Raw genomic sequence first — 24,083 nt, 5'->3', positions numbered from 1 at the left:
ACACAGTGGCCTATAAGATGAGTATTCCAGAAGGACTGCTCCTGAATCGCTGACATTGGCCAATCAGTTTTTTTCTACTTCAACCACAGAGGGGAAGGAACACAAAAGCAGAGCAGTGGGCCAGACCTGTGGTACATGGTGCTACTCTGGGAAAAGGCAACGCGGCGCCTGGAAAGAAACGTTATGTCATCCATCCCACGTGATGCTGTGTTGTGCGCCACTGCCATGGCAACAGCAAAGATGATGAAGAGAATTAAAGTGAGGTAGCAGCAGTCATAACAGCTGAAGTTAAAGAAATGCACCAAGTGTTTGGGAGGTTATACCTCCATCCAACTTCTCCATGGAGCAATAAGAACATAAACACAAAACCATTCCACTGTTCCTAGTGGATTTTAGTCAATTAGAAGACTGGCCTTTAAGCAATAAATAAAATCCTGATAACTTTGTTGTTCTCTGAGTCGTACCAGTTATTTATTTACTTAATTATCTTCATCCCCTGTGGAACACAAAGCCACAGTAAGCAGCCTCTATTGTTCCCTGTCTTTGGCAGTATGTTGAGCTTCCTCCCAAGTTAATCTTAATCATATCAGCTTGGGTTTCCTTCCAGAAGTGCACATTAGGATGGGCTCGATGTGGCTGTAATATAGATGGAACTTGCATTTTGGTTTTGCTGCTTGGACTCCCAGATGTTGCAGAGTTAGAAAAACACGCCCAGGGTTTTCCACATCCTCCTGTGCAGTGTTGGAATTAATGTGTTAAAGTACTCAAGTACTCAGATACTCAGGTACAATTTTTTTGTTGCAACGACAAAAGTAATGTGTTATTCTTGTCTAGCTGAGTCCATCGCCGACTGGATTTTTTTTGGGCATTTATAATTTATTTGGGTAAGTTAATGGTCATCTTCTGAAGAATGAGTGAAACCTGCTGCTCGGCGTGCAGCTGAGAGGCAGAGAGACATCAGGGAAAAGCAGTATGTGAAGCCAGCATGTTGTCACTGCTAACTCAGTGAAGTCAGGGTTTATTTCAACCAAGCTGCCAAGTTGGTGATTGTTGCAACAGTGTAATGACTTACCAACACAGTTTTGATGAGTTTTATTTTGTTTCTGCTGTGTTAGAATGAAGTCTGTTCTGAGTTAATAAGATAAATAAGCTCTTAGTCTTAGTTTGGTGAAAGAGGGAAACTTGAATTCAGAAAGTGTGACTTATGGTCGTCTTATTCTGAAAATTTTGCAACTTTATTTATTTATTTATTTATTTTGGTAAGAAGGTAGCGATCCCTAACTGAACACATCACCCAACTGAAACTGCAAATGGATTTTCACTCTTGGTAATGAAAAGTACTCTAATGAGTTACCTTTGTCAGTATGTAATGTAATGTGACAAGTTGTTTTTAAAAGTAATGTTACCCCAACCAACCCCAACCAGAAGCCAACATGGAGATACACAAGTTCAGCCCAATACAGAGCTCTGCTGCTCTGGTTCTGTACATGTTCACATTGGTCAACTTTCATCACATTAACTACAAAACTAGAGTCAAGATGTGGTCATCTTAACATGAAGACTGAAAGTAAGGAGAAATGGCGGTGAGAATACCCCTGAACTGGCTTTGTATCTGATTTGCTGATGGATGATGTAAATAGTAAATGAACTACACTTACACAGCCCTTTTCTAAACTGACTTACTGCTCAAAGCGTTTTACAACACAAGTCAGCCGCCAACCATTCCCTCACACATTCATACACTGATGACAGGGGCCACCGTGCAGCTGGGGAACAGTACCTTGCTTAAGGACACTTCAACATGCAAATTTCAGGAGTTGCAGATCGAATAATTGACCTGCCAATTAGTTGACAACCATTCTACCTCCTGAGCCATGGCCGCCTGTAATTGGGTTTATTTTTGGAGGTATGAGGTGTTGAAATCCATGCAAGGCAAGTTGGAAATTCCTTGTTGTAATTTTCACTACATTTTGTTCAGTGTGACCTCCTTGCTGCTGTTAAAGATGAGTTCAGTGTGTACCAGGTCATTTATTTCTGAAATCTCAAAATTACATTTTGTTTTGTGATACTGTAATGAAGAGGATGCCCAAAAGCCTCAGTATGCTTCAAACAGTGAGTGGGTCTGCTAGTGTAACAGCTCCTGAAAACTCTTGTTTCAGATCCAGATGCAGTTTGAGGGAGGCGTCCAACACGAACTTGCCTTGCTTCTTGTCCCAAGTGTGAAATCCTGGATGTCAGGATGAGTGAACACAGCAACAGGGAGGAGCTTCAGCTCCTACTTGCATCTGCATTGCAATGATACTTTGCCAAAAACATCATGCAATGCAGTGTTCACTGTGAGGAAGAAAGGTCAACGAAGAACTGGAGTCACGGCCATCAGTTCCAACATGACCTTCACGTTCTCCATGAGCAGCAGGTAATGTGCAAGGAGAGGGAAGGGCAACAAATAAAAAATGTGCAATACATGATTAGCACAGAAGAGCTCTTGGGAAAATAATGAGAGCAAGAGGACAACTACTGTACTGTATGCTGGCAACATTATGAATCACTGAAAATGAGACTTGGCATACAACCCGTGCTGTCTAGCCATTTTGGCCTTGATATGATGATGAGCCTGAAAGAAGTATACAAGCTTTGTATCTCACTTGTATCCAATACCACTTGAGTTACACTCACATAGACAGTGATGCAGTACGGCAGTGTAGTACTGTAGGCCCACAACCAGTTTGTAGCTGCCAGAGCTCAGCGCTGGCTGGAAGAATGGCTTCATGCCAGACTGATAAGCCCAGTGGAGGCCCTGCTCACCCTCGGAAAAGGTCGCTTCCTATCTGCCAGCTGAATGGGACAGAGCCCAGCCCTGTGGCTCCAACACTGGAGCCATCACTGACCATACTGCTTGTTACTGCTTTGTAGGTCATTACTCAGTGCACCAGAGGGTTCTCATAATATATTGGTCAGAAACAGATTTGATCTATTCAGTATTTTTGCTCTCAGATTATGATAATGATTTAGGAAGATTTCCAGAAGCTGTGCACAGCCACTGTGGGTGTTGTTCACCAAGAGATAGGTCAGCACGTAACTCCACTTTAAACTAGAAGGTGTCATCGACACAAATGAGATCAAATGTGTTATAATGAGTTATGTTAGACACGTCCTGACTCTAGTTTACTGCACTGGGAATAAATATACACCAATCAGCCACAACATTATTACCCCCTGCTCGGTGTTTTGTAGGTCCCCCTTGTGCTGCCAAAACCTCTCAGACCTGTCGAGGGAAGCGACACAGGACCTGTGGGCGTATTTTTTTGGTCACCACCATCGAAATGTTGGGTTCTTTGGGTTCTGTGCAAAGGATCAACCATCCTGGTTTTAATGTTGTGGCTGATCTGTCTATTTGGCTACAGTCTGTGAATTGGCTATATATATATACATACAGCATATATATCACAAGAGAGAGAGAGAGAGAGAGTGACAGAGTCTGTTGTCTAGTTGGAAGGTCAGTACTTTAATCAATCACTGAGGCATCTCATTACTGTATGTATTCACAGGTATCATCACGTCAGTTCCTCCTTTTTCATAGCATGTCAGCAAAAGCTTCTTGATGCTGCCTGATGAACACTGCCAAGCCTGAAACATGCTGCACTCCACAGTTGCTGATCCAAGCCTTTTCGCTCTTCTTCACACCCAGTGCCTGCTTTTGTGCACATGCCATCATAGCATTTCTCACTTTTTTGTATTCTTCATTTCCCCTCTCTTCCGTACCCCCCCCCCCACCTTTTTGAGTATTAATACTTGGAAAGCCTTTTCCCCCATTTTTTTCTCTTAATATGCAGTACATCCTGAATATGCAGTATATCCTGAATATACAGTACATCCACAAATGTAATCACATTTGTCCCTCAAACTGCGCTGGCTTGCAGCAGAGAGTCCTTCCAGGTCTTGCCCCCTGCCATCCTGGTGCAGTTACAGCAGTGCTTAGCTAGGGGGCGCCACAGGAACATCAAAGTGCATTTCATCGGCGCTCCAGTTGAACTTGCTCTGGACACATGACCTCCTAAGACAGAGTCACTTTAGGTTTTGCTTATTACTCAGTAACAGATTACTTCTCCTTTACCATAACCTTTTCACTTCCTACGATAAGATTTAAATGGATAATGTACGTGGAATTTGGGCTTTCTGTCCATGAGTAAACCTTAGGAACAACTCTATAAATCCTCAGGATATTTCACAATTAAGTTGCATGTGACACTTTTACATGATGTACACCCCCACCCCACCCCACCCCATCACTCTGATCCCTGAACACAGCTTTAACAATGAAGCATAACATTACTGATATACACTAAAACTAATGGCAACTGAAAATGTTAAGCTTTGCTACAATGTTTTTATTTAAGAAAACTAAGTGAATTCTATACATTCTGTTCCTTTTGTAGATATTTGATGAGGCCTACAATTTCCACGGGTAATGGTTAAAATAGTGGGGAAAACTGTTTCAAACACGCACATCTGTGTGAACTGTGTTTGTGATTTGACAGCCCTCCTACCAACTGAAAGCTACTCTATGAAAAAACATAAAGCAAAAAAATAAAATAAAAAATAAAAAATCTCTCGTCATTTCATTTGCAAGATTGTCTCTCAAGGTCGCCAACACATGAAACTTGTTTATTCGCAGCTTCTTGCCAAACAATTTTAACACATTCAAGCAGAAGGGAAATAAATAAACCGCAGTCAGACGTGCAATTGGCGTTTCCTTTTCCAAAGCTAAATTTGTCACGTCTCGCAGAACACCACCCATCCTCTCTGAGCGTTTTTTCTCCTCTCGACAAAAACGCTCTTTTCCTCTGCTACATTCAAAGCCCATGGGGAAGATGGTAAATGCGAGCTTCTGTGTGGAAATCCCGTTCACTTACAGAGGCCCCTGGAAAACTGCATGTTAACCTCAAATGCAGATAATAACTGGAAAAAAAAGCCAAGTTATTCCAAATCCGTGGTGGAAATTCTTCGTACAACACGATATGAGTTAGCATTTGTCAAACCATTTACTGGATTTCAACCTGATTACACTTATCGCTTAAAGAGTATTCAGATCCCTCAATTGAGTAAAAATTCTTGAATGGTTAAAACAATCAATAACAAGCTAAAGGCACACACCCGATGTTTAACGTACAGAAGAATTAGTATAACATAAATGTACAAAATTACAGAAGTATTAACATAAATATTAGCCTAGGGTACTTATTAGTATCAAAAGTAAAAATACTCTTTAGCCCAAATGGCCCTTTTTATACCATCAGGCTATACTATTAAAATATAATAGCAATGAGTTATTAGAATTTAAGACATTAATCACAGCAGCTTGATCAAAGGTGAGCTTGAACTAGAATATTTATGCAGTCTGCCGTTTGCTTTGTATGTTATCTAGCTGTCAAAAAAAGGTTTTCGAGTAATAAATAGCCTACAATAGGCCTCTTTCCGTCTGAATTCTAGTGAAGTAGAAAAATAAAGTAGGGTAGTAAAAATTGGAAATACTCAAGTAAAGTACATGTATGCCTACGTGTACTTAATTACATTCCAGTAGTGCAGAATTTACTGTAAGAAAGTTTAAAGTGAAAGTCTGACACTTTCTCCCACACATCATGAATGCAGCATTCGCCTTCCCCTCTTCCTTCACTTCTTTTTCTTCTTCTGTGCTCTCTGCAGGGCAGTAGGGGGTGATGGCTTGTTCCTGGAAGAGCCCAGCCTGCCTGCAGAGTCACTCACATTCCTGGCTGGGATTCAATGACTGAGCCAGACACACAAACACAGAGGGGGAGGGGAAGGGGGGAGGCGTGAGAGAGAGCGAGAGAGAGAGAGACCTAGACGGAGCGCGAGGGAGTGAGCTATAGACAGGGGAAAGAGAGAGAGAGAGAGAGAGAGAGAGAGAGAGAGAGAGAGAGAGAGAGAGAGAGGGAGAGAGAGAGAGAGAGAGAGAGAAAGAGAGGGAGAGAGAGAGGGAGCGGGCTGGCTCTCAGACTTCTCATCTCCTTACAGTCAGAGTGAACTGCGGGGGCAGACGGAGTGGTTTGCTGCAGTCCTCGACAGCGGAAAGAGCCTGAAATAAGGATTTTTTAATCGAGCTGTATCGACTTACAACTCCCGCTTTTGTTTCATTTTTGCATCGTGCGTTTTGGACTTCGACAAACGGAACTTTTCGTTTCTCTGGAGTTTGGAGAGACGTTTTTTTTTTCGGATATGGACAGTCGGCGAGCCGCTGCAGGGAGCGACTGGCCGGTGTTCACTCAGTAGTAACAGGAATAAAACTGTAAACTTGCCGTCTAGGACTTTTACTGGATGTTTGATGAAGCGCTTCGCAGTTTTGCTCAATTCTGGGACTCCGTGGATTTACCAGGTTCAGAAACGGATAGATTCTCGTGATTCCCAGTCGACGACAAGAAGGATTTACGCTTCCAAAGTTGCAGGAAAAACATGGAGACTGTAAGTCGGCAGAGCTTCCAGCCTCATCCGGGACTGCAACAAACTCTCAAGCAGTTTCACCTCAGCTCTATGAGCTCTCTGGGAGGACCGGCAGCCTTTTCTGCCCGGTGGCAACATGAGCTCCTCTTCAAAAAGGACGGTAAGGAGCCCGAGCCAGTTCTACAGCATCTGCCTCCGCCGGTGATGCCGGGCCCGTTGTTCATCCCGTCGGACCGCTCCACGGAGAGGTGCGAGACGGTGCTGGAAGGAGAGACCATCTCGTGCTTTGTAGTTGGCGGGGAGAAACGACTGTGCCTGCCGCAGATCCTCAACACGGTGCTGCGGGACTTCACCCTGCAACAGATCAACTCGGTGTGCGACGAGCTGCACATCTACTGCTCCCGGTGCACGGCAGACCAGCTGGAGATCCTCAAAGTCATGGGGATCTTGCCGTTTTCCGCGCCGTCCTGCGGCCTCATCACCAAGACGGACGCGGAGCGGCTCTGCAACGCCCTGATCTACGGAGGCGCCTACCCGCCACGCTGCAAGAAGGAGCTGAGCGGAGGCTCGCTGGAGCTGGAGCTCACCGAGAGGAGCTTCAAAGTCTACCACGAGTGCTTCGGCAAGTGCAAGGGCTTGTTTGTGCCGGAGCTGTACACTAGCCCCAATGCAGCATGCATCCAGTGCATGGACTGTAGACTCATGTACCCGACCAACAAGTTCGTGGTGCACAGTCACAAGGCGCAGGAGAACAGGACTTGCCACTGGGGCTTCGACTCGGCCAACTGGAGGGCGTACATCCTCCTGGGCCAGGATTACACGGGGAAAGAGGAGACGGTCCGTCTGGAGCAGCTCCTGGACGAGATCAAGGAGAAATTTGACTTCGCCAACAAGTACAAGAGGAAAGCATCGTCCAGGGTGAGTTGGTCCTCACGCTGTGCCTCACCGCGGGCTTCACGTGTGTTTCATTTCTGTGTGCGCTCCGGTTCATGCGCTCAAGATTCGGTTTGTTTCCAAACTCGTTTTGATTAGGTTTTTTTCCCCCTCAACTTGATAACACTGTGTGACCACATACTCGTCCCTGTAACGGCGGAGAAGCTGATCTGAAGTTGCGTTTAAAACAGTTTTAACCAAGTTTTTAAAGGCAGGTGGATCCGTGTAACCATACGATGCCGCATGGCCCCCGTAATTGGGTGGGTGGGACACCACATTTTTCCAGGTGTGTCGTTGAATCCCAGATCTTCTTCAGAGGGTCCTCTGTGGGTGCACGAAAGTGGAATTACTTAAAGAATGCATGGAAAGTGTTCATCCTTACAATTGACTAATTTCCAAAATGCATCCTGCGCTGAATGTTATCCTGTGGACGTCGCTTGTGTCAGTGTGCGTGGGGGTCTGTATAAGGAACCACTCTGTATTTGGTCACCATTGACACGTTGTTGCTAATTGGGCCTCATGCAGCAGTGACAACAAAACACCTCTGGTGGCAATAAAGCCATTATTTGGGGAAACACCTCTTAGGCTTCTCTTTATTGGCCTGTACTGTAAATACAATCTCATTTACCAACAGATGGCTCAATGTGAACTAGTAAACAACAGTTAGGGAGAGTGTGTAGATTAAATGTGTATTCAGATGTCAGTGAGGTAATAATACTTCTTCCTGCTTCTTATTAACTGGCATTTCTTCCCCCCTTCTCTCTCTTTTCACACACACACACACACTCACGCTGAAGCAGCTATGTCTTCCTCACTCTTTATTTCAGGTTGCTTGGTTGCTCTTTCAGTGTGTCTTTCAAAATTGGTCATATTTGTGTGTGTGTGTGGAGAATTGTGTACTACATGAAATGTAAATGTGTGCATAAGGTTCGTCCTGGCTGTCAGACCCTCCTCATCTTTCTCTGGGTTGAAGTGATGCTGCTATCCTCTGAATCTCTTTTGCTGTCATGTTTTAAAGGTACATGGCTAAAATGTTTGAATATTCAGTGTTGGAGCTTTCATGGGCTTTGCACGTTTCCTGTGGTTTTCTGATCACATGCGAGACTTCTGATTGAGCGAAGCAGTTTAGACATCAAATCTGGTTTTCCATGCCCCCCCCCCCCCAGCTCTGCTTCCTGTAAAGCTGTCTGATGGGATTATAATCTGTACTTTGGTGTGCAGGCAGGAGTTTGGGGAGAGTGTAGTCGGGTGGTAGACTGATAAAAGGATCCCACCCCCCACCTCACTCATCGGGGGGGAAAAAAAGGCCAGTGCAGCTATTTGCATGAACTGTTACACATGAATGGAGTTGATGAAGCAGGGTTTAGAAGTATTGTGGTGGAAACATAATATGATCCCAACAAAGGGGAGCATTCAGCAAACACCCTCCACCCCCCCCAACATCCACCTACCCAGCCAGCCACCCACCTCTGACATACACGCACCCCCCCCCAGCACTTACCTACTTTTTGCTCCCATCTGAATGAAGCTAAGGTGGACTTCTGAGGGCAACAGACTTGTTGATGAGGCACAGAAAGCAACTGCAGAAGTGTTTACAAGCAGCTTCCCTTCAGTCCTCCACTGAGGCTTCTTTCACAGGAATCTGCCAAAGAAAGAGAAATCCTCGAAGACCCTTCAAGTCCTGAAGAGCGCCAAAGTACTGCCATGCATGGTGAATACCCACTCTTGGCACACACTTTCATTCAGACTCGAGTGGGCACACCTCAAGGACCCCCACTTTCAGGGGCCTCTTCTATTTTTGTAAGTGCCGACAGGGCACCCAAGTGTTAAACCCAAGGCTCATTTGAGCCTCTACCCCACTTTTTAATTCGACGACTTTTTTTCCTCAAGTAGCCTTTTTCAAGAAACACTAATGAGGGAATCCATGCTCTGCAGGAGTTCAGCAATATTGCTAAACGTATGGCAACAGAGCTCTCCTTTGTCAGCACATTTCAGCACAGCTGAGGCACTTTGAAAATGTTCTTGCAGGATGTGAGGCAAAGTGCTAGACTGCATTTGCGCTGCCTTCTACCTTTCAGCTTACACCAAAACGCCCTCATCTGCGTGCTGTCAGCGGCGGAACCGAGTGTCTCTGTGAATATTAATGAGGACTTTACAAAAGCGTTAGCAGCAGTCTCGCATGCAGACAGACACAGGAAGTGATATTGCCGCACTTCCCTCCTTGCAGACGCTCTTGTGAGAGCTTCCTTCTGAGACACACACACAAGTGAATCACAGACTGGTGGGGTAAAAACAGCCTTTCCCTTTTTACAGCATGCTTTTTTTTTTTTTTTTTTTTTTTTACACTTTTACTTTGTGGAATTGTGAATTCCCAGTAAAAGTTCATTCTCCTTTCACTGTGTTGTGTGACGCGAGCCACGACGCTGGCTGTAAACACAGCAATGAGTAATTGAAGCAAACTATTGAATTGTTGAAATTAGTTTATGCACTGGGCGTGGAACCCTCTCCGAGCTCCTTGTGCCAGCTCTTGGCCGTGATTCTTTTGGTTTCTGGCTGGTACACATGTGGATTGCACACATAATCAGTGGCTTTCCGCATCAGGATGTTTAGATAAGGATTGTGGCTGCAGATTTAGTATGTCGCTAACTTTATAACTCACCCTCAAGATGATGTGATTTCTACACAGTCCGTCTGTTTAAGAGAGATATGAGAGAGAGAATTGGAGACAGAGGGTGGAGGGGGTTGCTTGCTGCCGAGCTTGACTCATGCTTGGTTCAGAACCAGCAAGTTTACGTCAGACCTTTTCGGGTTTTTTTTCTTTGCCTTCCTAAAAGGATCCTGCTCAGTCTCGGTCTTTGTTTGTAACAGCTCCTTGAGTTTTAGAAACAGAGCAGCATTACCTTTATGAGGTCATGGAGGCAGACAGGCAGCCAGTTTAAGCTTACATTCCAGACGCACCACTCCTTCAGAGAGGTGACGACGTTTTACTCAACTGGCATATAAAAACACTCGAGCTGGACTTGAAGGAAACATGTTCCCATGCATACGTCCTTCCAGTCAACCACAATCCGGGTGCTAAATGTTGCACGCAGTCAGAAAAACCCCGATCTACTTCTTATCCAGTGATTAATTTTCATTCTGAAGTGGTGAGAAGTGATTTGTTTAGACACGGGCTGCTATAAAGCATACAGTCAGAACAATAAAGCAGGGCAGAAGCCATTTCGTGTTTATGCTCCACATTGTGTTGCTGTGTTGACACCCAGCACATTCCTTTAGACTGTTTCCATGCTTTAGCTTGTGGCTTATTGTAGAAAAACAAAGCTGAAACTGATGCAGACTAGCCCTCAGAAAGGAGACAAAACTGTCATTCGTGGGGTTGGTTCCAAAGCATTGCGCTCAAATATTTTGGCTGCCGTTTAATGCGCAGGAGCTGAAACTTCCCCTTTTACTTCCATACTTCCCCCACCCCTGAGAAGCCCCCGCTGCTGTTCGGGATATCTGGTCTCCAGCTGAAGGGGCCGCTTGTTTCAGGAGGGAGGTGGGGCAGTGGTGGTGGAGGGAGCTCAGAGGAAGTGAACTCCCCAAGGGGATATAGGCTCATGTCCTGTTTCATATGCAAGGCGCAGTGTTGGCTAAGCCTGCTGACAGCCAGCAATGTCCACGCAGTGGACAGGACAACAGCTGGTAGTTGTGCATTTCAATGGCTACTGATGGGATATTTTCATTCTCTTTTCATGGCAGGGAAAATGTGTAAAAAGCCTGCTGCAGAGCTTTTTCCTGCAGTGATGTGAGGAAAAGTGTTTTTAAGAGATGCTCCATTTTCTGTTATGGTGTTTTTTGTTTTTTTGCCTGACAAACAGTGGAGTTTAGAATGTGTCCTCTGTGCTTTGGAAAGGAGGAAACCACCAATTCAATTAGGCTGGCTTAATGAGTTCTGCTGCCTGACCAGGCTGCCAGTCTGGCTTTCTAATGGAGGACAGTCAGTCCATACTGTGAGGCATGACTGAGGCTCAGAGAGATCAATGCCACATTGACGTTCAAGTGTCTTTATGTTAAGTGTGATTGAAAACTCCATCAATTAAACTGGAGTGACAGGCGAACACAGAAATTCCCCCTGCAGTTGAGTTCACTGGCTCGCTGCCTCTGAAATACATTACGTGATTTTTTATTTATTTATTTATTTTTTGGGCAGTAACCATTTGTCAGTTAATCGATTATTCAATTGAGAGAAAATTAGTTGCCATTTCAGTCATTTTTCAAGCAAAAATGCCAAACATTTGCTGGTTCAAGCTTGTTAAATGTCAGGATTTGCTGCTTTTCTCTCTGTGTCATTTATGAAAGTAAATGAAAAATCTTGTAGTCAAGACAAATTAAAGATAAATTGATTCAGTGTGATAATAATTAAAATAAGCATTAGTGGCCTGGTTATTTTGCCAAAAATAAAATCTGCATATACATTTTGGGCTGACCTGAAGGAACTGATTGCAGACAGAGGCTTCTTCCTAACAAAAAGAAAAACTCTTTTTTTAAATGCTGTTAGACTCAGTGATATGCAAATTTAAGTCAATTACAATGAGGCTGTTTTAATTAATAGTTCAGTTTGTGTGCTCAAACTTTTGCTAATTACTCTCACTAAAGCTGCTGCTTTTCTAAAAGCTAATTCATTTTCCTTAGCCTGTCTAGGAAATCAGTTAGAAAAACTACATTTGCTTTGCTCTTTTCTCCTTTTGTGCAAAACATGCTCCGCGAACAGCGACTTTGCTCCGAGGCTTCTCCACAAAAAAAAAAATTTGGGCATCAGTTGTGCAAGATAAAAAGTCTGTGCTGTTTTCATGTGCCTTGAAACGTCTGTCTCGCCCTGCGTTACCAGAACAACCGTGGACAGGAAAGCACAAGCATGAGAAAGGAAGAGAGAGTCAGGGTGTCAGAGCATCACAGCTTATATCGCTTGTTGTGTTGTCTGGATAATTTTTTCAGAAGGCTGCCATTGAAGTGGCAGCAGAGAAATGAATCTAGATCAGTGATTCTTTTCATACAGCACGTCTCCCTAAAGACACTGTTTGTTTCAAAGCCTTTAAAGTTCTGTGAACAAGAAGGGGTTTTCCCAGTCGCTACCTGATCGTGCACAAGCATCCAGCTGTCCTTTTTCTAGAAAGACATTGCATTTCTCATAGCAAGGGGTTGAAAACAGTCATCACACAATCGCAGGTATCAGTGTTAGCCACAAAATTGTTACACAAATACACTACTGAGAATTTGATCCCCTCAATCTAATTTTAAGGTGCAAAGAATATGTTGTTCTCTATTTGAGAGAATAATTCAACTTCATAAGAAAAACCTGAATACAAATTAATGGTAAACCAGCTATTCTTTAATTTAGGAGGCACTGTGGACCCATAGTGGTTCAAAAGACCAAAGCCACACACATCCACGTTACGCCCAGTGAAGTCAAAAAGGTCAAAGTTGCAGCTATCTTGAGGAGAACAAGAAAATTGTTACAGTGGTATAAAAATTTCACATAACATGAGAGAAGATTTGGCCATATTGCCCACCTCTTTGCCTCAGCCCCCTCTGGCTTCCCTGGCTTCTCCAGCCAGCAGCAGTGTCTCTGTGTGACAAATGGCTGGCTGGGTACCACACTTAACGAAGAGCTACTTAAGTCAGTCTTTGTGCCGATGAGGTGACAACAGGCAGGAAAGATGAAAACAAGGTTCTCGAGGGATAGTGGGCTACCTCTCACCTACGCACCGTCCATTCAAAGAAAGCGGAAAGAAAAAAGCTTCACAAGAAGTAGTCCATGATGCCGTTATTGCAGGCAACCATGCATACAAGCTGTCTGAGAAAGTAGCGCACGCAAAGCTCGGAGCAAATGCGTCTGAGGAGCCAGGAGCACGTGTGGAAATGAAGTATTTCCTGCCACTCCGTGAAACCCCTCTCACAATATTCACAGCCTTCCGATAAAGCGTGAAACTAACAAGCCTACTGTAGCTATTCTTAAATCTTTGAAGCACCATGAGCGTGTCTCATTGGGGTTATTGTAAGAGCAGCACACGATGAGGAACCCGATGACCTCCTCCAGGTGTTGCATGGAAGGGAAGCTCTTTCTCACTCAGATGGTGCAATTCAATGTCTTGCCTGACCGTTGGCTTTTAAACGACACTGTCAATTTTTTTTTTTTGTGGACATTCAGTATTGATGATAGGTTACCTTAGGCGGTGATGTCCAGTGTGTTTATTTAATGAGAGGGTCTTTGAAATATTCATCAACACACATGGCACTGTAAGTGTACTATTGACTTAACTACACATCCCCACGCACCATCCCCTAGCGTGTGGCCTCCTTTAACCTGCCTTGCTGCTTCTTCACCGGGGTTGCATCAGTGATGCCCCAGTGTAAGGCCAGGATCACACTCGAGTGGCAGAAAGCTTCGGGCTACTCAGTTTGCGGTTTTGGTCATTTGCATATGAATACATATAGTGGAGTTTAAAAATCTGAAATGTTCATGACCAGTTTGTTAAGTGCAGCTAGAACAGCAAGGAAGACCTTCTATGGCATGTAGATAGATAGATATACTTTATTGATCCCAGCCTGGGAAATGACCTATACATAACCTATACAAATTATGTTAAAGTAACATAAATATAAAAATGTATATACAACAAATAAACAGTATTGAATGTTGTGCAATAACATCACAATAATGTGTTATTGACATGCTACTGAATAAAAGGTATGTTCCCCAAGGGATGTTTGATCAGTAAATATGGAAAGCCAAACTATTCCTCTTTGGTGAGTTTAGTGTAGTGTAGGTCTGCATGGGGACACGGACATTTGTATTAGTCTGCCACACAGATAAAACTGAGATCCTGGATTTGTTTCCCACTTCTACTTTAAAAGTACATGTAAAACAATAGACTGCACTGGTTGTTGGTCAGGATATGGATTTGAAGCTGGAAAATGCTGGCAGGGTAGCTCTCATTGCGAGATGGAATGGTGGGATGGTGGGTTTACTTTGTGCTGCGTCAGCCCGGGACTCCTCTTTGTATGACAGTGGTGTTGGCTTCTGGAGTTGCCCAACCCCCCGTCCATTTACCCCCCCTGTGCACCCATATGTTAGAGAGAGCAGCCAACACCACATGACCTTTACCTCCCCAAATGAAGAGATGACCCAGCTCACCCCTTGCTTTTCTTGAAGCACAGCGGCCAATCGTGTTCTGCTGAGCAACTCCCACGGGGCAGATGGCTGTCTGACGAAGGCGTCTAGATTCATGCATCCACACAGACGCTACTATCCAACAAATTTCATTACATCAGCACCATGATGTCATGAAATGACATGTTTGTGAGATACACTCAGATGTTTTTGCAGATTTACCTCGCAAAACATTCATGTGAGACACATGGGAAAATTTGCATAGCAAAAGCATTCTCTGCCTCATTTGGTGTGTGATTGTGCACACACCAGAGATTCTCTGGGGCTGGTCGACTGTATGATTTTCAGTCGTGCGTGCGAGCGTGTGCAGTCACTCGCGTGCGTGTTTTGTGCCTGGATCAGCTGTAGGAGCTGTAGGAGGAGATTAGCATGAGCTCGCTGCCTACTCATTTCCATCCCCATCTGCCTGTCTCCCACAGTGATGCCTCCCCCCACCACCACCACCACACACACGCCAAACTACGTATGAGCACAGACATCCACACAGCACCCTGATCCCACCCCCGCAATGTGCCTCCTTAGTCTTATAATGAATACAGAAGCAGACAGAATCGCGTGCAAATGGACACACACGTGTACGCGTGTGTACGCTCACACAGACTCGTCAGCAGGACTGACAGTGTGTAACACAGCATCCACCAGGCATGGCCTAGAATATCCTCCCACAGGTGGAGTCAGGGAAGGCAGATACACGGAGATTTTCAAGCTAATAATAAACTGCACTAATCTTATTTCTGATTGAACTGGCACGATTCTTTACAAGAAGGAAGCTGCCGAGTTAACTCAGCAGCTTTGCAACATTTCTGTCAAGTGGATGGGATGGTGAAAGTCGTGAGAGATATGAATTTTTATTTTATATGTAGTTTTCTACAAATTGAACACGGTGAATCTAACTGTGCAGAAAGAGACCTCTGAGGAGGCTGTTTTCCGCACGTATCTTTTTTATCCTACAAATCCCAGTGGAATTCGGCTTTGAGAACCCATGACAAAACATGAACATACCTTCAGGAACATCACACTCTGGTCACGTTAATAGAAATTTTTGCCCAAAATGCATTGTTGGAATCATTAATTCTTATTCTTGTTATATTTACCACACTTCACCACAGTTATATTATGTAGTGCATAATGTACTTGTTCTTACTGTGGTGGTAAAATTCAAGGAAACTGTTTGCCAGTACTGACCAAGTTTACACAGTACATCTGGACTGGCTTTGATTGTGTCCCATCACAAAATGTTGCATGGTCCCAGTGACTGGAGAAATGTTTCTCATCACTAATGAGATTTGTTCTTCTGTGTGTGTCCATTACAGTTGTAGTTCTCTGAGCACAGAATATGCTTCACACAACATTAAGTACTCCGCTGCCTTGCCTGAAATGATGGTGTGTCATGTATTAAAACGTGCTTGTGGCGGCCACACCAAAGGCAGACAGAAGACATTGATAAGAGTGTTTTCTGCTGTTGTGGAGGCAGACTGATTCCTGGGAAGCCTCTTTGTTGTGCTTTTTTTTTTTTGCAATGGTGGGGGGTGGGGGGTCACACTGGATTGGCCTCAGCCATGTGGAAGGGCAGCTCCCAGGAGCTCTATGAGGTATTGTTTTGAGTGCAGGAGGTGGTGGTGGTGTTGGGGTGGGGTTGCAGTCCGCCGGCTAGCCATTGTCACCTCTTTTGTGGTGGGTATCAGCTGTAGATCTGTGATTGTGGGACAGATAGAGGTGATAAACCTTCCCCACCCCCTCCGCTGTGGGATGATCAGCGCACCCAAAGCGCCTGAGTCAGCGCTCATTGTTTGCCTCCCCCTCCTCCATCCTCCGTCCTCCCTCTTACGTCTGTTTGCTCATCTTTCCTGGAAACGTCATCACCACTGCTGTCCAGCACAAACAAACAAAGAGGGGAGGTAGCCATCAAACACACAGCCTGCTTTTTGTTAACATGAACTGACGATCTATTGGTAACAATTTCAATTTTCGAACATAAAAGAATTAAATTGGAACAATAATGTGGTGCTTTAAGGTTTAACTGAAGAGAGTCCTGCTGTGACTGTTCACTATCTGCCAGCTTTCCATCAACGTGATGGAGCCTTCTGATGTCTGAGGCCTTCTGAGCCTTCTGCTGTTTTTGTAAGTCATGAAACAGTCCAAAAATCTCATTCCTAATACGTGACAAATTGACTTTTCAAAGTCAGATTGTCACAAATACCAAATATACTCTGATATAATCATGAAAAATAAATCTTATTTTCATCGCCATCATGATATGAACAACACGCTTGATTTATAAGTCAAATCAACCATATGTCATTATCACACATTACGGGTTTTCCTCATATCGTGCTGCCCTACTCATATTATACCTATTTAACCCTTATCTCTGAAAACAAGTCAGTTTGGGTTCAAAATAAATAAGAAATAATAATTGTTCAATACAGGATATTTTTTACAGTAGATGTGTGTTAGAGTCTTAATGCAGGGTTATGAACATGCCTTTAAAAAATTGTCAGCACTGATCGAGAGGAACATACCTTTATTTTTTTTTCTTGACTGGTTTATTTAGGGAAATATACGAATAAATGAGACATTCACTCATTCGGTGCAATAGGTTCAGTACTGTCTTTTCTTGGAAAAGGTGTGTCCTCCCCAAATCTGATCTGATCTGTGCAGTCTGCGCTGATTCATAGTTGTGTCTAGCCACTCTTAGTTATATCAAGGCAGGACGGGTTAATCTTAAACTGGATTAATCAGGAGGTGGACCGACCTGCCCTACTGATCCAACAAAACAACTTTGTTCTGAACTTTGACTGACCATTCTCACCTTTCTCTGTTTATCGCAAGAGTCATTCGTAAGAAGTGCCGCGCAAAACTGAAAACTGAACTGAAAGAGGGCCAATGGAGTCAGTGTGGCACATGCAATGTTTGAAGGGTGAGATCATTGGGTTTGAAGTGAAACCAGTCAGTTAAGGGCAGGTTTAGGCTGGTTCCTGTGCAGACTGAAGTGCAGGGTTAAACACAGCTGTGGGAGAAAAGTTTAGACTGGCTGAGCAGAAGTAGACGGCTGTCCTTTGGGCTGCCTGGAAACAGAAGCAAAGTCAATGAACTGCGGCCACACCTCGGCTGCAGCTTGTCAGGAAGTTGAGGTGGAAGAGGTGTGTGTGTTTGTACGTGTGTGTGTGTGTGTGTGTGTGTATGTTTGAGCAATTCAGGGCCTCTCGGCTGAGACAGTGAAGGGGTAGGGGCTCAGTAGGCTCAGTTTACTCGACAGGAATGAAGTGTTGGAAACTCGGGCTTATAATGCGGTTAACATCCTTCTTCTAGATTGGCTGGGCCATTTCTCCCCTCCAAGTCACCAGTCCCCTGAATTAATCCATCCCAGCCGCACTCTGGCAAATGAAGCGGCTGTGCAGATGCTAAATAAAACAATATGCTGAAAGGAGATCCCTCCTTCTGGCACAGATGCATGCTTCTTAGGTTCAGGAAGACTCCTCCAGGCCCAGACTCGCTCCTGTTCTTTAACCAACCCCCTCTTCCACTCAACCCATTGAATTCACATCCCACACCCTTCCCCCCATCACCCACACTATTCAGTTCTTATTGTAAAACCCGAAAAGATCTAAACAAATTTCTCCACGTACACATGGCTTTCCAGGCACCCCCTTTCCATACACACACACACACACACACACACACACACACACACGTGCACATACACTTGTACCACTCCTACAGAGCAGACAATAGACCTTCTGAAGCCCTTGGCTTATAATTAATGTAATTGTAGATCTCTGAGACAGCGTAATACGTGGAGTGTGTAGCCACAATGAACACAAAGAAGTAATTTTCAGCATCTTCCTTCAAAGAAGCTACTGCCAAGGCCAACTTGAGTGTTTATATAAAGCCCACTGCAATTTATATGTATCTGCTGTCAGTGTGTTTGTGTGTGTGTGTGTGTTTGGAGGGGGTCTGACAAGCTGACTTATCCCATGTGACCTCTAGCCTTCTCACTGGGCTCATCTGTCTGCCCTGTTTAATTATCTTCACACACACACATGCACACACAAATACAGGGGTCAGGGATGCAACTGAACCTCGCCACACCACTACCACCCCCCACCTCCCTGTCCCTCCCTCCTTTCCTCCTTTTCTCCCTCCCTCCTTGTCCTCCTACAGGCATGGCTGCTGGTTGTCTACACGGCTCGGTAGAGGATTAAGCCAGAAGTGTGTGTGTGTGTGAAAGCACTTGCGGTTTGCATGGCAGTCACACTTTTCCCACCAGCATTATCACAACGACGGTGCATGTCTTCACATAGGACTACTTTCTAGGACTGCCTCTGGCCTCTGTGCTGCAGGATTAAGACCATCAGATTTCGGGCCATTGCTGTTTATTTATTTATTTTTTTTTTATGACTGAAGTGCAGAATTTTCTTTTTATGGAATGTTGCACCTGGTTTCTGGGTTACAGGGCTTGATGTGGCATCGTTATGTCATTGCTGTTTGTTTTTTCAGCAAGTGTGAAACCATGACGTGCTGATGTGCCAGCACAAATGCAAATGCAACCCTCAGTGCAGTGATTGAATACCTGACTGACTTTGTAGCGTGAAACCAAGGGACATCGTAGGTCTGGCAAAAATTCAATCTTGGGGACAATTTTATTGTTTTGACACAATTTATTTTACCCCGTTAACATATTTTCAAATACAAATGTGCAACCATTGATCTAAAATAATAAAAGAATTGCACCATCATTTAAAATCCAGGTTATTAATATCACTGCAAACTTTTTAGTCCATTTAAATAATCTATCTGAGTAAAGAAACAGGTATTTGTTCACTAATTCATCTCCTTTTTAGTTCCAGTTTATCTTACTGTCATGACAACTTTCACCAACATTACATTCTACTCAAAATATCCTTTCGTGCACATTACAGTGACACCATTCCCTCAGTCCAGACGAAATAAATATCTTGCAAAAACAGAAAATTGAGGTAATTAAATTTGTGTGATTAGCCCTGGAATTAAATCAGACACAGTTAATGAGGGTTGATAGGCATACTGTGCAAATCCGTGACAAGGATACAAAGATCATAACTGAGGTGAGGATGAAATATCTGCCTCATCCTCCTCTCTGGCAGCACAGCCTGTTGTGAAAGGGAATGTTTTTGTCTCTTTGGAAGTGGTTACATTTCTCACAGATATCATCGAATGGAGGGTAGATCCCATCACAAGTGGTCAGCCCAGATGCATCTGTCCATGCCGAGGCGCACGCTGCGGTCTAGATATAGATGTTATCTGGGCACATCATGTCACAAGACACAGTGTTTGAGAGGAGGGTGTTAAGGCTTCTACAGAACAGAGACAGTGTTCTGAGAAGAAGCTGAGAGGGAGGCAGTGTTTAGTCTCGACCCAAGGACAGAAGCAGAGGTGTTATGTCTGTCTGTCTTTTGCTCCTCTCTCTCTCTCTCTCTCTCTCTCTCTCTCTCTACTCTCAACGCTCCATGTTTTCTTGAACTGGTTACTCCCCTTGCCCAGTCCCCTCCTCCACCCCGGCAGACCCTACCCTCTTCTTGCTTTCACTGTCAGTGGCAAAGCGATCCAGCTCAGGAAGTGCTGTGAAACATCAGATTCCACTTCCTGCAGCAATCAATACATCTCGGGTCCAGCAGACGCACACCCACAGTTGAGAATGCACAAGCACGCATGTTCTCTCTATACTTCATACACACACCTGGTGTGATTTCACATCGTATGCATGTAGGAAGGGCTTCTATTCAGAACAACTTACAACAGGAGGATTGGATTTTATTTCCAAGCCTTAAAATGAAGGAGAAAGGTTGCAAAGGCCTTGATGTCTTTCAGGTTTTGTGGAGGTGTGAGCGGTTCCTTCCAGTGAATTAAATGTGTGATGCCGAATCAGTCAGATTGTGGAACCATTAATGTTGTCAAATAAGCTACTGGAACGCTCAGTTCTCAATTGGTGGTTAGAAGGCCTTGAGGGTCTTTCATTGGTCAGGAGTTCCTGCGTTTCTCAGTGGAATTCTCCAAGTCTTTGAGCAAGTTCCAGGAGGTCCTTAAGGTGGTTACATTTATATTTACATTTATTCATTTGTCAGATGCTTTTGTTTGAAGTCTTTGCGAAGAAGTGCCTCAACAATTCGAGGTTCCATCTGGAAAATGACAAGAGAGAGAGAGAGAGAGAGAGAGCGTGTGTGTCAGGTAATTAGGTGCTCTTGGAGATACGTCTTCTAACATCATCATCAGCCCAAAATGCTGACATGTGATGACTCCGTGTTCAGCTGTCCTTCTCCAGAATCACCTCCACCTTCGATACAATACAAATTGTGCTTGGGTTCCCACAGAAAGCAAAGTAAATTTGGCTTGTGCAAGTTTGACCACGGGCTCATTTGTGTTTATTTACTCCAGACAGCCTCAATGCCCTACTGTACATAAAGCTGTAAGCTAGTGAGCAATGTCAGACACAGAAGGGTGTGTGTGTCAGTCACTAGAGACTCACCTCTCCTCCCTGCATGTTCATGAAGTAAGGTAGCCTAAATTTTTCAGTAGTCAACAAGGGTGAAGAGAGGCTAATTACAGTAGCCTACATTAGACCGCTTGTCACTGCTGCACGGAGGTTGAGAAACAAACCCCCACAACGCTCAAGTTGAATATTTTCAGTTGTGATGAATATGTTTTGTTTTGGTGTTGTTTATAATCACAGCTTGCAAAAAAATTTGCTTTGTGTTTGGTGTGAACACAAGAGAATTATTTTCACTGGACAGTTTGAGTGAAGAGTTTTCGCATAATGGAAACCCTGATGCCTTTGAGAAAGTTTTTTAGGGTATCCATCAAAAAAATAAATAATGTAATTATAATTCAGTCAAGTTGAAAACATCCGAATTAGATGATGTAAAAGAATGATGGTCTCACTGGTTTCATTGTTGCCGGTTTTCACAGCAGACAGTTGAATTTCATACCAAATGATTCAGTAAAATCTTTTACTCTGCCCACTCTTTGTTAATGAAAAGGAAGTGAAAAGAAGCAGCACTGAAACAGATACCCAGATGAATTAAAGGAGGGATAGACGGATGCCTCTGTCATCCCCCCCCTCCTCCTCTCCAACAGCAGTAATAAAATGATAGATCCCTGATGTGGATGGGAGCAGAAGTGAAGGGATGACCTCACAGCCACCTAATCGCCGCGGAGGGACAAGCCGGCGGCTAATGTGTCCATTAGCCTTCCCTTCGCCAGAGGAGAAACCAACCTGAGAGAGGGAGATGAGATGAGATGCAGCACAGGAAGCATCACTTTCTACTCTCTTACCTTCATCTCACAAAATTATATTTAGTGTGAGGTTACCAATTCATGATTTCATGATTTAAATCTGATATTTGACCCTTTTTTTGGGGAGGGGGCTAGAAAACACAACGAAGTTGGAGTAAACTGGAAAATATTCTTGGTATATATGGTAACTTAAAAGTACATCACATCTATATGCTTATATGTGTGTGAAACATACATGGACATATGCACTCAGTATATCAGTTTACGTATTTTGTCGGATATCAGATCAGTTGATCTCTCAGTGGCTCAGATCTATGCTGGGCCACTGAGGGGTTGCTTCTGGCCGCTAATAGCCTGGCCTACAGTTCATCACTGGGGGTCGGAGAGGTTGCTGATACCAGAGTTTACTCCAATGGAAACCCGCCCTCCCCAAACACACACACACACATACACACCATCATGTGACCTGTGTGGGGTGACAACCAGAAGCCTAGGGATGGGCCTTTTTGTACAAAATGCACATGTACACGCTACTGAATAAGTGAACCCATGCAGTGTCACATGTTCACCTGCTGCACTGCACTCCTACTTCCCCTTTTCTCAGTATAGTCAGAGTAAGCAGTGTGTCAGCTGTCAGCCACAACAACCCTGCAGACAGTCAATCTGAACTTCTACTGCAGAGTCAGGGCATGCAGCAGCTTAGACTTCCGGTTTCGACACCCCACTGGTTTCCTGTGGTGCCTCCACCCTGCTGTCGGAAGCGTCTTCAGCAGTCCTGATGCAACAGTCCTGAATATGTACAAGGCTTTGTCCACAGGCTTTGTGGGGTCCATGGGCCTTCCATGATTGATGATTATCTAAGTATCTAAAATAATGCCATACCTTTTTCTGTGCTTCTGCTTTGTCAACAGGCCGTGAATGGTCCATAGTATAGGACCGCTTGTACTTGCAGCTGTGCTTCTCCTTCTGCTATCATGAAAACTGAAGCGTGCATGACATTTATAGTCTAGACACAATATAGTAAAGCCAAAATGATGCTTTCCACGCCTGTGAGAATACAAAGGTTTGCTAGGATCCATGTAGGTGTATGTGCAGGTTCTGTGTGACGTGGCATTGAGCACATGTCCGCCATGTCTACGCTAAGACAAGTTATGGGATACGTTTTAACCGGTATTTTTACGAATTCACTTGTTTGGAATTAAATGATGAATGGAAGTCCGGTTCCATACAAGTTTAGAGAAGTCATTCGAATGCATAAAAGCAATCCGATCGGTCAAGAAACACAAGCGGTCAGACTTTCAGACAGTTTTTAAACAAACCCAGAGGTTAAACAAACTTTGGAGGAAACATTATGTGAACAGTAAAATTATTACCAAACTCCAAAATTTACTTGAGTACAGTGTTATCATGTCTGACATAAAACAAACAACCTAAAATGAACATAATTTGAAATATAACATATAACAGAGTTATGTTGCGTTCCAAGATGCTGACCATTACAAAATACTATAAATTAAAAGGAAGCTTCTGTTTACGGTATCGGATTTCCAAAACCCAGACTGTCGACCCTCCCTCGTCACATCCGGTCCTGCTCCCTCACCGCTGGACAGCATGTGATTTAGCTCCAGAGTGAAGTCTCTCACTCTCTTTTTCTCCATATGTCTCTTTTTCAAACGCTCAGCCTCTCCCAGAGTTCAACAGTGGAACAAAATGTCCGGCTCCGGAGCGGAAAGCGCCAGTATGTGCTGGCCAGCCGGCTCGATTTTGATGCTGCCCAGCAGCCTGCACTGCACCAAAGGGCCTCTTTGTGCTCTGGCCTCACAAAGATGTACCCCGAGCAGCAAAAAAAAAAAAAAAAAAAACATGTCCAAAAACAAAACCAACAGCAGAGGAGGAGCTGCCAGAAAAGGAGGTTACAAATAAAACCTGGTGAACAAGCTGGAGAGAAACAGGAAAGAAGTTTTCCATTTGAGCTGAAAAGGCCCCACGTGGTCAGCTTCCCCTCATTCCTCCTTGTGTACTGAGCCATGATAGCTACAAATGCTCGTGTTTGTGTTGCAGTCAGTGAATGCATTATTATCAACCAAAGCCCTATTGGCAAGGGATAATGCTTATAGAGTTAATCTTTATTGTTAATGCTGTATGAATTTGCCATAATCTGTGAACTCCTCCATAAATTTCAATAACTGCTTCAGTTATTGGAACCAAC

General features: G+C 44.1%; 1 protein-coding gene across 1 annotated transcript in view; it reads left to right on the top strand.

The window, feature by feature from the left end:
• The first annotated feature begins 6,002 nt into the window (after positions 1-6,002).
• The window catches only part of skia (v-ski avian sarcoma viral oncogene homolog a), a 73,540-nt gene continuing 55,459 nt past the window's right edge, over positions 6,003-24,083 (top strand). Inside the window, exon 1 of the mRNA XM_046397967.1 lies at positions 6,003-7,374. Within this exon, the coding sequence (XP_046253923.1) occupies positions 6,469-7,374 (906 nt within the window). The 5' untranslated portion in view covers positions 6,003-6,468. The remainder of the gene's footprint in view (positions 7,375-24,083) is intronic.

This window comes from Scatophagus argus, chromosome 8 (genome assembly GCF_020382885.2).
Source record: "Scatophagus argus isolate fScaArg1 chromosome 8, fScaArg1.pri, whole genome shotgun sequence".
Lineage (NCBI taxonomy): Eukaryota > Metazoa > Chordata > Actinopteri > Scatophagidae > Scatophagus > Scatophagus argus.
The sequence above is the reverse complement of the archived record's forward strand: the minus strand, read 5'-3'. Positions and strand labels throughout refer to the sequence as shown.